This window comes from Schistocerca americana, chromosome 2 (assembly GCF_021461395.2).
Source record: "Schistocerca americana isolate TAMUIC-IGC-003095 chromosome 2, iqSchAmer2.1, whole genome shotgun sequence".
Lineage (NCBI taxonomy): Eukaryota > Metazoa > Arthropoda > Insecta > Orthoptera > Acrididae > Schistocerca > Schistocerca americana.
In genome coordinates, this window is record NC_060120.1 from 789,009,921 (window position 1) to 789,024,499 (window position 14,579).

At 38.7% G+C, this 14,579-nt stretch overlaps 1 protein-coding gene across 1 annotated transcript in view; it reads left to right on the forward strand.

The window, feature by feature from the left end:
- The window catches only part of LOC124595233 (transmembrane protein KIAA1109), a 509,204-nt gene that overhangs the window by 226,602 nt on the left and 268,023 nt on the right, over window positions 1–14,579 (forward strand). The window contains exon 43 of the mRNA XM_047133891.1: window positions 2,649–2,774. Within this exon, the coding sequence (XP_046989847.1) occupies window positions 2,649–2,774 (126 nt within the window). The remainder of the gene's footprint in view (window positions 1–2,648; window positions 2,775–14,579) is intronic.

A 14,579-nucleotide genomic window follows, 5' to 3' on the forward strand; every position in this document is an offset into this window, starting at 1 on the left:
CCATCTGGTGAGCAAGCTGTGTGAGACAGGTGAAATACCCTCAGACTTCAAGAAGAATATAATAATTACAATCCCAAAGAAAGCAGGTGTTGACAGATGTGAAAATTACCGAACTATCAGTTTAATAAGTGACAGCTGCAAAATACTAACATGAAATCTTTACAGACGAATGGAAAAACTGGTAGAGGCTGACCTCAGGGAAGATCAGTTTGGATTCCATAGAAATGTTGGAACACGTGAGGCAATACTGACCTTATGACTTATCTTAGAAGAAAGATTCAGGAAAGTCAAACCTATGTTTCTAGCATTTGTAGATTTAGAGATAGCTTTTGACAATGTTGACTGGAATACTCTCTTTCAAATTCTAATGGTGGCAGGGGTAAAATACAGGGAGCGAAAGGCTATTTACAGTTTGTACATAAACCAGATGGCAGTTATAAGAGTCGAGGGGTATGAAAGGGAAGCAGTGGTTGGGAAGGGAGTGAGACAGGGTTGTAGCCTCTCCCGTATGTTATTCAATCTGTATATTGAGCAAGCAGTAAAGGAAACAAAAGAAAAATTTGGAGTAGGTATTAAAATCCATCATGGAGACAAACTAAAAACTTTGAGGTTTGCCGATGACATTGTAATTCTGTCCGAGACAGCAAAGGGCTTGGAAGAGCAGTTGAACGGAATGGACAGTGTCTTGAAAGGATGATATAAAATGAACATCAACAAAAGCAAAACGAGGGTAATGGAATGTAGTCGATTTAAGTCAGGTGATGCTGGGGGAATTAGATTAGGAAATGAGACACTTAAAGTAGTAAAGGAGTTTTGCTATTTTGGGAGCAAAATAAGTGATGATGGTCGAAGTAAAGAAGATATAAAATGTAGACTGGCAATGGCAAGGAAAGCATTTCTGAAGAAGAGAAATTTGTTAACATCGAGTATAGATTTAAGTGTCAGGAAGTCGTTTCAGAAAGTATGTGTATGGAGTGTAGCCATGTATGGAAGTGAAACATGTACGATAAATAGTTTGAACAAGAAGAGAATAGAAGCTTTCGAAATGTGGTGCTACAGAAGAATGCTGAAGATTAGATGGGTAGATCACATAACTAATGAGGAGGTATTGAATAGAATTGGGGAGAAGAGCAGTTTGTGGCACAACTTGACAAGAAGATGGGACCGGTTGGTAGGACATGTTCTGAGGCATCAATGGATCACAAATTTAGAATTGGAGGGCTACATGGAGGGAAAAAATCGTAGAGGGAGACCAAGAGAAGAATACACTAAGCAGATTCAGAAGGATGTAGGTTGCAGTAAGTACTGGGAGATGAAGAAACTTCCACAGGATAGAGTAGCGTGGAGAGCTGCATCAAACCAGTCTCAGGACTGAAGGCCACAACAACAACAACAACATTTCTAGGGACTTACTAATCTACTAAATTGCTGAATAGTTGAAAAGATCAAGTATATACCAAAAGCTATGACAAAAAAAGCTTTTGTCTTACTGAGAGAGGTAATGGTGGCACCACATCAGCATCTGAAGATAACAATACCTAGTGGAGAAACTAGGTGTCTAGTGTACTGAAATACAGAAGACGGTTGACATTGTTGCATAGTAACTACAGTAGGTTCCAAGCATATACATAAAAAGTGTACGAAGTTGATCTTTACATCTCTTAAAATGATAGTGAATATTTATATTTGCCGGCCGAAGTGGCCGTGCGGTTAAAGGCGCTGCAGTCTGGAACCGCGAGACCGCTACAGTCGCAGGTTCGAATCCTGCCTCGGGCATGGATGTTTGTGATGTCCTTAGGTTAGTTAGGTTTAATTAGTTCTAAGTTCTAGGGGACTAATGACCTCAGCAGTTGAGTCCCATAGTGCTCAGAGCCATTTTTTTATTTATATTTAAAATCATTTACTTCTTAATACAGGAGTCTCAAAATATCACTGTATAATTATTGTTCTTTTAAAACATATATTTTAAATAATTACTTCGTGGGTGGATGTCATATTCTGTCTCAGTTTTTATGTTGGTTTAAATTGATCTCGCACAAGATATGAGGAGAATGCTTGGAGGGCTCTCTCTACACTTCTAACTTACTTTGTACAAGTCTGTGTAGCATAAACCATATAATCTTAACTTTTCTATTCTATCATTATCTCATTGATGGCAGCCACCAACAGAAACATAACTATTGTACCTAGGTTGCAAGGTGTTTCAACTTGGTAGCACACAGAAATAGATTCTGTCACTGCTAGCTTTCAAAACATCTGGCTGCTTCTTCAGGGAGAAAAGAGGCACTGGTTGGTGGAGGTTGGAATAATTGATTCTTAAATATTTTTCAAGGACAAGATGATATGTGCTTGAAGAATTGAGTTAGTCCCCACCTGATTTCCTGTTTTAAGATTTTTCATCTTATTTGATTAAATACATAGAAACTTCAATGTACTTCTAACTGTGTTATTAAATATAATATTGTTTATATAAAGTTTTAAGAGTACAAAGCAACATCACAATGTGTGTGTGTGTGTGTGTGTGTGGTGTGTGTGTGTGTGTGTGTGTGTGTTATGAAACATTAAAATAACATAAATTTGTTTCTGTCATTAAACACTGATTGTCCAAGTAATTTAAATGCATTGCTTTTGTTCTATTTGTATTCAAGGGTGTCATTGTCTTGAGCCGCCAGTGGAAGAATGTGCTGTATACACCTTTACTTCTGGAACACAATTATAAAACAAAATATGTGAAGCCTCTCAATGTAACTTTCACTGTACCCGAACCTGATGAGGTAAGATATGGTGCTTATTAGTTACTTACATTGAAATACCATTCTAATTCAGTTCTAGAAATATTAGTGTTGTGTCAATTTACAATGGCCTTTGTGTTGTAAAATGTGGAGAGCCTACATGTCAAGTAAATCATAAACTATTGGCTTAATCTGTCGGTGGACTGTTTTAGCAAGTGTCAAATGGTACCAGAGGCTTTAATAGGAAATATGAAGCTAATAAATAACATTGATGAGAGAATTTTATGCAGGTGAGACTAAATTTCTATTCACTGTGTTCTACATTATCAAAGACAAGCAGGGATGAAGATAATGTTGAGTAAAGTGGAAAGGAAGACTCTCAGTAAAGAGATTTAAACTTAACTAGTAAGAAATAGACAGCTCATATATTTGGGGGATACAATGTGGAATATCTTTTAGAAAGATGACTCATTCTTCAGAAATTCAAAAGAAAAATAAGAACGTTGAACTTGCATGTCTGAAAGCAAAAAATTATAGATTATTCATTACGCCCTAAAGATATGAATGTGCATAAATATGAAAGTGGTGCAGTGTGTCATCACCTTATTGCTTAATCTGTTGATGAAACCCTTTTCTCTGGCTGTAGGTGACAATGTATTGGGTTGGTGCATAAGTATGTAGTGTTTGCTTATAAGTTTAATAAATACAACAAGTACACATAACAGAGATTGTAGTCATCTATAATATATCTCCTTTACCATTTACAACAGTCTGACAATGCTGGGATAACTTTTTGATTCTGTGACTGTTGAAGTCATGTGGTTTTGGAATGAAAAACTCGTCAAGCCATGTTCGGAGCACATTTTCATCAGTAGAGGAAGTTTCTTGAAGAAAGTTGTGCAATGAAGAGTGGAAAAGGTGAAAATCTGAGGGCTTAAGATCAGGTGAATACGGTGGGTGTGAAATAACATCCCAACTCAGCTCCTGTGTAGTGTTTTTTGTCAGTCTAGCAGAATGCGAGCAGGCGTTATCGTGGAGTAGCGTCACTTCATGCAGTCTTCCTGGTTGTTGCTCTTCGATTGTGTCTGCAGTTCATCCCAGTTGTTGACAATAAAAGTCAGCCATGATGGTTACATCTTGGGAAAGCAATATGTAGAACACCACATCATCACTACTCCACCTGATGCATAACATTATCTTTTGTGCATGCACACAGGTCTTCATACGGGGAGCTGTTGCTTCGTTTGGGCTCAACCATTCCTTTTTTTCCCTTTGTTAGCATAAAGACACCATTCCTCAACACCAGTAACAATACAGGATAGCACTCTTCAGCATTGCTCATGAGCTAATTGATGACGAGCAAGCAGAGATTTACATGTGGCCACCTGCAGATTTTTGTGATTTTAGCTTAGAGCACGCAGTATCCATATATGTAGTTTTTGAACATTCCCCATTCCGTGCAAATCTCACCTGATGGCGGACACTTCACATTTCATCGCATTGACACTGACGTGGATTGTTTTGTGGATTAATGCAGTTAAACGATCTTTATCAAACCCTGAAGGTCTACCTGAATTTAGAAAACCATGTTCACACCGTGGTCTGTCCAGTGGCATTATCCCCATACGTAGCAAAGAGTTCCTGGCTGCCTCTGCTACTGTCTGTTGTTGGACTCAAACAAAAGAATATATCTGAAATGTTCCGATTTCTCCACTTGGCACTCCATTTTTCTTGCATCCACAGCTCCACTCACTATCTCTGAATGACAAAATGACAAAGTGTAAACTCACAAATGGCAACAGAGAACTACAAATAAAAAAGACAGTTGGCAAATAAACCCATAGAAACCAGAATATCAACATGCAAAACAAAAACACTATGAAGTTATGCACCTACCTAATATATCCAGGTACCTTTCCTTACACAACGATTTGGAGAAATGAGGGAGGAGACTTGTAACTCATTAAAATTTGATTACTTTGTGTACAGTTATTGTTAAATATTTCAACACAGCATAAAAACGTATTGTAATAAAAATATCTTGATAACCGTATATGACATACAAATACCTTCTGTACCACTACTATATGTTCACCACATCACATATCAACATAGGTCCATCACAGTTGTATGATGTACATCAGTAGGTCTGCTATTTGCAAATGTTGTGGTTATTGATGTACACCATACACTGTGACTAACTGTGTTAATATATGATGTGGAGAACACATGACAGTGGTACAAAAGCTTTTGATCTAAATTTTCTTGGCAAAGACAACTATTAACTTTGGCATGACTTTTGTGTGTTACTATGTTCAAGATGTTTTTGTTATAAAATGTTTTTATGTCAGATTGCAAATGAAACTTCCTACTGAAACTAGTTGTCAATAAAGCATTATTCACTAAAAGTGGGTTATGTTGGTAACATGAATTTCTTCAAATTATGGCTAAAGATTTACTATGATTCCACCTTGTATTACCACTAGCTAAAAAGCCAACAATCATATCTTGCTTATGTATTGAGATACAGGTATGAATTATGAATCATGAACTTCTTATAGGCATGACATTGATTCATTTTCTGTCACCTCTCGGTAACACACTTTCATAATTTAAGAATGAAAACACAAAATGGTGAATGTTTCACCTCTTTTTACATTGCTGGGAGGTGACTTATTAGCTTGCAAAAGCTAATGGTTACAATTCAGTGCTAGTAACATGTAGAAAACCACCAGATTAACTCAATAAGTATAATTTCATTTACAATGTAATGCTGGAATACTACCTACAAAACAAGTAATTGTAGACAGTAATAAAATAAAAATCTCTTTGAGAGTGGCTTTTGTGAACATTGAATTGTTATTCCCTTTCCCACTTCTGACATGTTGCTACTGCAAGAGTCACTCTGAATGTTTTGGATTGTTACAAATTTTAGGAATAGTCATCTTCTGTATTGTATTCTATATGGCATTCTGTTGATATTAGACTTGTAGCTGCAAGGAAATCATTTCTGTGTGAAAGCCTTTTTTGCTCTTTTTCTATGATAAAATGCACCCAAAACTTTCATGAATTTTGATGCTACTTCACTTAATTCAACAACTGCTTAAATACATATGCCATTAGATCCACCCTCTCTACCTTCCCTTACCACTTTCGTCCTAGCCCCCTGGCCTAAACCACCTCTCATTCTCATTCTTGACCACCTAGTTTCCACTTTTTATTAAAAATGAAACTCCTCCAGCTGTACTTAAGATTTCATATTTCTTTGGCTACAAGTTTCGATGTTGCGTCAACGCCATCTGCAGGCCCGTACGCTTTGATGATATCATTTGTGTGTGGCTGAGTGCTGGAAGTCCACGGTGAGACCAATATGTGCTCCACATGGATGGCGGGCATTAACTGCATATGTATGCATAATTCACAGTACCGAGGATCATCCTGCATGTTTAATTAAATTTCGATTTTTTCTTCCAGCATCAATACCTTGAAGATTCACATACCAGAGCTGCATATTCACTACCCTTACTTTGCCATTTCTCACTTTCAGGTTTTTAAATCATATGAATTGGCAGCATCAACATTTCATTACAGAAACATTACTCATAGTTTTTATTGAAAACATTGTCCCATTGAAAACCTCAAGAGTAACAGGAACTCACTAGCATGTACATTAGTGGTAGGCTTTATGGTGTTACAAAATTTTTTCTTGACCACAGGTGGTGCATGTTTGTTACACTTTGCCAATGCCATGAGTTGTGCAAGGGTACACATATTGGCATATTGTGAACAGTGCCTTACAGTCTGGTAAATTTCAGACAGCAATGTGTCTCTACAATAACTTGTACCACTTTCAATGTCCATTACTACATTGTTCAAAATAAAGTGCAGAAAATTGATCTGTTTAGACATGCAGAAACTGGTCTGAAGAGTAGTTGGAGCAAATGACCAGAGCACTATAGGAGGCTGCCAGCAAATTTGGGCTAAACATAAATGAAGTGAAGACAGAGTACTTCGTTATGATGTGTGGCCAGAGTGAGACTGATGGTCATCTACAATCACTGCAGTGGGGGACCAGTCCTACAAGAGAGTGCATGAATTTAAATACCTAGGGGCACTTTTCTCTGAGAACTCATCATGTGAAGCAGAGATCAAGCAGGAAACCGATTTTACCACGGCCTAGCACAACTGCTTTGGTCCAGGTATCTCTCCAGACAGTTCAAGATTCAACTATACAAAACCCTGATCTAGCCTGTTGTTCTATGTATATGGTTATGAGACATGGAGTATCTGGAAACAGGACTTCCATAAGCTCCTCGTTTGTGAGCGAAAAGTGCTCCGGAAGATCTTTGATCCAGTTCTGGATGCAGACACAAGGGATTGGAGGATCAGATAAACCAAGATCTTGAGAAAGTATAGCAGCAGCCCAACATAACAGGAACTGTCAAAGCCAAACGAATGCAGTGGGCCGACCATGTTGTCCGGATGGAAGATCACAGATGGCCTCAGAAGCTTCTGGATTTCACACCTACAGGAAAGAGACCCAAGAAGTGTTGGAGGGATGGCCTCCATGAAGATTAAAACCAAGCATCAGTAGATATGTATGGATGGTGGATAGCAGCAATGGACAAAATACAATGGAGGAGAAAACTTGTAGCAGTGTGCGGTCCACTGGGCCTGATCACGTAGTAGTAGAAGGAGGAGGAAAGAAGAGAAACACAATATATCTCCTTCTGATCACTGTCTGGAAACACCAGAAATTAAAACATTGTCTCATCTCTCCTTGAATTGTTTCCATATTGGCATGTGTTATTGATATCAATGGAGGAATTTTCTGTCAAAATCACCCACCAAGTTCATAATATAATGTTACATCAGTTGTGATGAAATGATATAGTTCTGTGCCCTGTTTCATGTTTTATCTTTTGAAATGTTTCTTCACACTTTTCCTATTTCGGTGTCACTTGGTAAAACAATTCATTAGTCAATTTTAAAATTTTCGTAGATCAGTTCTTCAAAGTATTTGCAATTTATTTACATGCTGAAAGGGCCCTGCTAATATCACTTTTAGAAGACATTACTCCCCTTTGTCATGTAAACTTTCTGATTTATTACTGTCTGTATGTTTCCACCTTCCTCAGGTCTTACATTACTATGTATGTGCCTTAGTATTTTTGTGCTGTGATGGCACTTAAATTATTAATTATCCTAAAATACTACATTCCGAGTGTGATAGCTTCCGCCAACAACTTTTCTTTAACATTTTGTCCTATGACACTGTTTTATATTATTACCTCTTCTCATAGACAATACAATTCTTCTTTGGTGGTGGTGGTGGTGGTTAGTGTTTAACGTCCCGTCGACAACGAGGTCATTAGAGACGGAGCGCAAGCTCGAGTTAGGGAAGGATTGGGAAGGAAATCGGCCGTGCCCTTTCAAAGGAACCATCCCGGCATTTGCCTGAAACGATTTAGGGAAATCACGGAAAACCTAAATCAGGATGGCTGGAGACGGGATTGAACCGTCGTCCTCCCGAATGCGAGTCCAGTGTGCTAACCACTGCGCCACCTCGCTCGGTGCAATTCTTCTTTCTTGATGTCCTTCATCACTTCTTAAGATACTCGACGTGCCCATGTTCACACATCACCTTCTTAATGGACTCGGTACATGCGCTGTAGAGTTCCTCTTCTGTTCCCTGCAACGTGCAATGTGTCTAAAATGAGACACATAGAGGAGCCCCACATGTATGTCTCTGTGTCACCAACAGTCATAACCTTACTCTCACTTTTAGTCTAGGGTAGTAAGAGATATCAGAAAGAAGCCAGAATAGAAAAAGAGGGAGAGAACTGTTTCACAGAAACAAAAAGGAATTAGTGAAGCAGTTAACTCAGTGCCTGGTGGATGTCACCCCACAATACCTGCTTAGGTTGCAAGTGCACCGGAGAGTGTAAATCATTTTACCATGTCTATATTGTATCAGTCAATTATTCTGTATGGTCCTTGATGCTGTGTATTATTATCATTTTGTTTACTTGTGGTTATATGGCAATAACTACTTTCTTTCCTCCATGTGTTTCTGTTTGGATGTGTATTATCTTTAGTATTACTATTTACATTGTTGTGTCAGTGGGTGTACTTACCTATCTGCTTGTTCAGTGCATCTAGTTTTTCAAAACAATTTAAGAGTTCATTAACATTTGTCCAACACCTATATGAAATTTCCTTGCATACATAGTAAGGAAGTCGCCGAACTAATATTTTCATGAGATGGTTCTCATCCAATGGATTCTCAATATTTTGATTGGGTTAAATGGCCTACAGTGTACTTCTTATACCCTCACACCTATGAACTATTATATACTTGAGATCCAACAGTTATAACATTAGCTCTTTGTGTTTTCTTTTGGACCAATACCTTCTTTTAAGCTTTCCGTAAAGTCCTTACATGACTTAAAATCTTTGAAATTGACTCTTCCCTATTCAGCTGCATGTTTAATCAAATAACTAAGTATGAAATCAATTGTCTTATGGTCTTCTCAGTTTTTAGGCAAATATCTCAAAAATATACATAAAAAGTAAGTAGGATGTGCTTCCCCCATCTGGCTTAAACTTCAGAAATTGTTTTGACAGAGTCATTCCTGTCCCTAGTTATAGTTCTTTCAGCCATTTGTCCGGACTATATTTACTAGCTACATTAGTTTTTCTCTTTAAGTCTTGTATCTTTTCTAATCCTCTCCATAACCTCTGTAATTCCTGCTGATTACTAGCAGATTTGCCTGTAGAATTGGGTGTAGTATTAGAGGAATCAACCTCCACCCTTACTTTTTGTCCTACGAATTCCTACCATTTCTCCAAACTAGGTAGTCTAGTATATGGACTCAAAATTTCTTTAAATGCCCTGCCTTATTTTCATGTATCAACTCTTTCCTTAGTATCTGAGATTTCTTTATTGATTATTTTTAAATCATTTTAATTTCGTTAAGATCATTGTCTACTTCCTTACCTTTGAAATCACATTCCACATTTATTTCAGTTTGTAAATCCTTAGGCAAATTGTTTATGACATTTCCAAAAGTAGTAATCCTAGTACCTTGTGTCTTAATCACATTTATTGTTACATCTAGTTTATTACTTACTGTTTCCCCGCCTTTAGCCTTGAGCAGCTTGCCGAATTTTGCATCTAGATCTGTCATATCGACACCCTTTGCTTCAGTTGCCATTTTATGGATTGTGACTGGCAAAGACTACTAGCAAAATCACAATCCTGAAAACACTGCTACTTAAAAATTGGCACTGAATTCTAGCTCTAGACACAATTCATCACTTCTTAACAATGCTCACTTGAAACAATCCAAAACCAAACAGAGATCAGCTGTAGAGGACTGATGCTTATCTGCACACACACACACACACACACACACACACACACACACACACACCGATGGTGCATTTACATTGTGTTGGCTGGACACACAATGCTGAGGTTGCAGTTTTGCAATTGGCCTCGGGCTGGGGATTGTGCTGGGTGGGCTAAACAGATGGAGAAAGAGTGGAAAGCAGGAGTAGGGGTTGAGGACAGATAGCTAGTGGCCCAGAGGGAGGCAACAGGTGTGCAATACGGGAATGCAGGATGGGCAGCAGGTGCATGGGCTAGGCATGTGATGCGTGGGTGTTGGAGCCAGTGAGATGTGGCACACAATGAAGATGATGTGGAGGCGGGGGTTGGAGGGGGGTGGAGGGCTCTTGGGCAGAGGGTGTGGGGACAGTGGGCTGGTGGATGTTGATGCCAGGAGGATTACTGGAGAGATGGATGTGTTGCAAAGATAACTTCCATCTACGTACTTCAAAGAAACTGGTGTTGGAGGGAACGATTCAGATGAACTCGAGCATGTTATGCTCAGTGGTGTGTTGTGTCAGTGCATGGTCAACTTTGTTCTTGGTCACAGTTTGGTGGTGGCCATTCATTCTGATGGACAACTGGTTGGTGGTAATGCCTATACAAAATGCGGTGTAGTGATTGCAGCATTGTTGGTGTATGACATGGCTGTTGTCACAGGTAGTCCTGTCTCTGAAGATGGGATAGAATGAGCCTGCAGCAAGGCTGGAATAGCATGTGTTGGGTAGGTGGGTTGGTTAGGTCTTGCACCTGGATAGGCCTTTTGTGACAAGGAATGGGGGGAGGGGGAAGGGGGACATAGGAATGGTACAGGATGTTGTGTAAGTTGGATAGGCAACAGAATACCACTTTAGGGGAGGATTGGAAGGATATTGGGTTGGATGTCCATTATTTCCAGGTATGATGACAGATAATCAAAGACATAGCGAAGGATATTCCTTCTAACCCCTCTTAAAGTGGTATTCCGTTGCCCATCCAACCTACATAACATCCTAGTCCATCCTTATGTCATTCCCACTCCCCACCTCTTGCCATCAGTGTCCTAGCCTTGTGGAAGATCCAGCTGCAAGACACGTGTGATACACCAAGCCAGCACATCCTACTCCAGTCCTATCACAGGGTGACCCATGAGAGGCGTGACCACTAGTGAAAGCAGCCATATCATGTACCAGCTGGGCTGCAATCACTGTACTGCATTTTGTCAGGGCCACTACCAAACTGTGGCCAAGAACAAATTGTGTCCAGTGGCACAGCATGCTGCTGAGCACAAATTGCTGGAGTTCAATAGCTCCTTCATAACCAGTGCCACTTGGATCCTTCCTCTGAACAAGGTTTTCTGAACTACACGGATGGGAGTTACCCTTTCAACATGTCCTTCAAACCCGTAATTCTCCCGGCCTCAAACTCCACCAACCCTCTGTTCCCAGATACTCTGCCGAACAGTTTTCCCTCACTCTGTCTTGTCACCACCTCCAATCCATGTCTCCACATCATCATCATCATATACATGTTTCACGTTCCTAACTCATGCACCTCCATCCGTATCTCCCATATTCCTGTCTAGCACACCTGCTGCCTCTCTCTGAGCTGTTAGCTGCTCATTCCCGACTCCTCCTCCTGATACTCATCTCTTTCTTCCTCTACCCGCCCCACCTGACTCAACGCCGACCCCCACCCCGCCCCCACCCCTGCCCCCATTCCCATTCCCATCCGCAACCCCCTCCCCACCCCTAGTCCACCTGCTTAACTGCACCCCTGGCACTGTTTGTCTATCCAGCACAATATAGGTGCACAGATTTTGTGTGTGTGTGTGTGTGTTTACTCTAGCTAGTCAAAGTAGTTCTTCCAATAGCCAGCATTGTTTTAATCCTCTTTTGTGTGTAACTTTTGATGACTCAATGCTTCTGATATTTGGTGGTCGGTACATTACTTTACTCATAGATATTTATATATACAGTATTACCTTCTTTTGCAACAAGTGCTTAAATATACTACTCATAGATATTTATATACATTCTAGCAGCAATGAAATCCCAGTTGTTTTGTAGTCTTTCCGGTGTAATATCAGCTTAAAATATGTGAATTTTATGTTAATTCCTTTTTCTTAGCATTTTTGTCATTTAAAGCCGCAAGGCAGAGTGATATTCTCTTACAGATATTTTTTACCTTGTGTAATTTGTCAGTAATAACTGAATATGAACATAACTTGTCTCTGTAAGCTATATAAACCTGCACTCTTTGAAATATTTGTATGAGGTAAAATATGTAATCTGTAAAAATCTTGTATGCTTGGTGGTCTGCAGCTTGTATGTATTTGTTAAAAGACATCAGGCTGTACATCGTGGCCAATATGTAAAAACATTTGCCAGATTGCTATTTTGGCATATAGCCTATCATCTGTGGCATCTGAGACAGGTTTTGTGGTGTTACATCCATCTTGCTCAGTGTTTTGTTTGTGACAGTTAACATCTGTTTTATCTCTTTGTATATTCTACCCTTATGTACTATTTGTCCAAATGCAGGATTCAGTGTATATAATAGTGCATGTCAGAGATGTATTTAGATATGAGCTTAGAGGTAACAAGAGACCTGTAATACAAGACTCTTCATCCTGACCACTGTTCCATGTTTTCATCTCATGACAGTAGTGTCCAGTATGACCAAGAAGTATGGCCATTAAAGTGTTTGGCAGCTATAACATGTACATACAACAACTTGTGCACCACAAAGGTAAGACAGCGAATAGACTCTGTCATCACTGTCATGGCGACATGGGTTTCTGTATTTTCTAGATCCACATCAGTTTAAATATCATTAAGATTTCGTACGTTACACAATTGTCATTTGGTACAGATGTACACATTATGTAAATAACTTTATATTTCTACTGTAATGTATATAAAATGTTCTTATGTTATAGACATAATACGGACACATTTATTTGCTTGTACCCTGTATTAGATGTCACTGATGATGGCTGTATGCCCAAATACCAGTCTCGCAGCTAAATATTTTTAAATGCAGCTTATGGTGTTTGTGTATAAAGTGACAAGCTAAATTAAAACTCCATCCATGTGATAAGCAACTGGCCTGCCTCAGAAATGTTAATATTTATTTGTAAAACATAGTAGTATTGTTTGTTGCTGTCTGGGATAGATAAAATATTGGTTGTTTCTGTTAGGTACAGATACAATTTATCATTTTAGTTTACTTATCTGATCCACTCTGATGATGAATTTGTCTTTATTTGTATACTGCATAAACATTAGCTTAGTTTAGGGAAATCATTTCCTGCTTCATCTTCTTCTTATTGCTTTCTCTCTCTCTCTCTCTCTCTCTCTCTCTCTCTCTCTCTCTCTCTCTCTCTCACACACACACACACACACACACACACCACTACTGAATGTGAGAGAGAATTCATTTCTTCTTCCTAGTCTTCTCATTCTTTATTTCCTCCTCTTTTTGGAAATATGGATCCTTCTCCTGAGAGTATTCCCATTGTGAGAAAACTTTTGCAATGTATACATTCAGTTGTAAACCTCAGTGTTTCATAAAATGTTTTTATTTGATTAATTATTAGGAATTCGACAGCGACTATGGTTCATATTTCAAACAAGTGCTAACCAGTATGGAGCCACAGAAACTTTTGCATCAAACGAGTAAGCTGATATGTTGAGTCCTACTAACCTTTGGTTGCAGGCTGTCGCTATGTCTCAGTGGCATTGTTGCTTGCTTGCTATTTGTACTTATTGCATTTTATGTTTGAAAATTTAGGTGGCAGTTCTATATGTTGGGCAACACATGGTCATTGGTACCATCTTTTGTGTTTTCTATGGGTAGAATTACCTTAGGAACAGAAGCCTAGGGACAGTCATTTCTTCACATATTGAAGCAGTTAATTTTCAGCTTATTTTGCTGGTAAACATTGCACTCAGTAGTTAGTTATGTTTGATAGTAAAGAAGAATTTGTATTGAGTTGAAAATTTGGAAATATTTGATTCTTGTTTTTGCGAAATAAGTGTCATCAGGCAATCTGGTTTTTCAAACTTTAACAACTGATTTACATGAAGTCATTCAAGGAAATCCTAAAAAGAATGTTATTGACTCTTGCAAAAACCACTATTGTCATACCCTTGTAACAGCTTCAACAGAATACAGATACTCAGTTATTTCTTAGGTAGTTCTTCAGTACTAGATAACTGAAATTGGAATATTTATTAATTCATCCACGGTGAGTAGTCTTGTGAACAATTGAATTTGAGATATAGTAATGTTTTTGAGACAATGCTCTTTTCATCCTATGAAATCATAATATTTTGACATATAACAATAACAGAAATTCCTGGACATAAAATACATAAATAAGGGAAAGGCAACCACATAAATATAGATGATTGGTGCTTGGCACACAGAATCATATAATTGAAAAAAGTTGACACTAGCTTTGAGCTCTT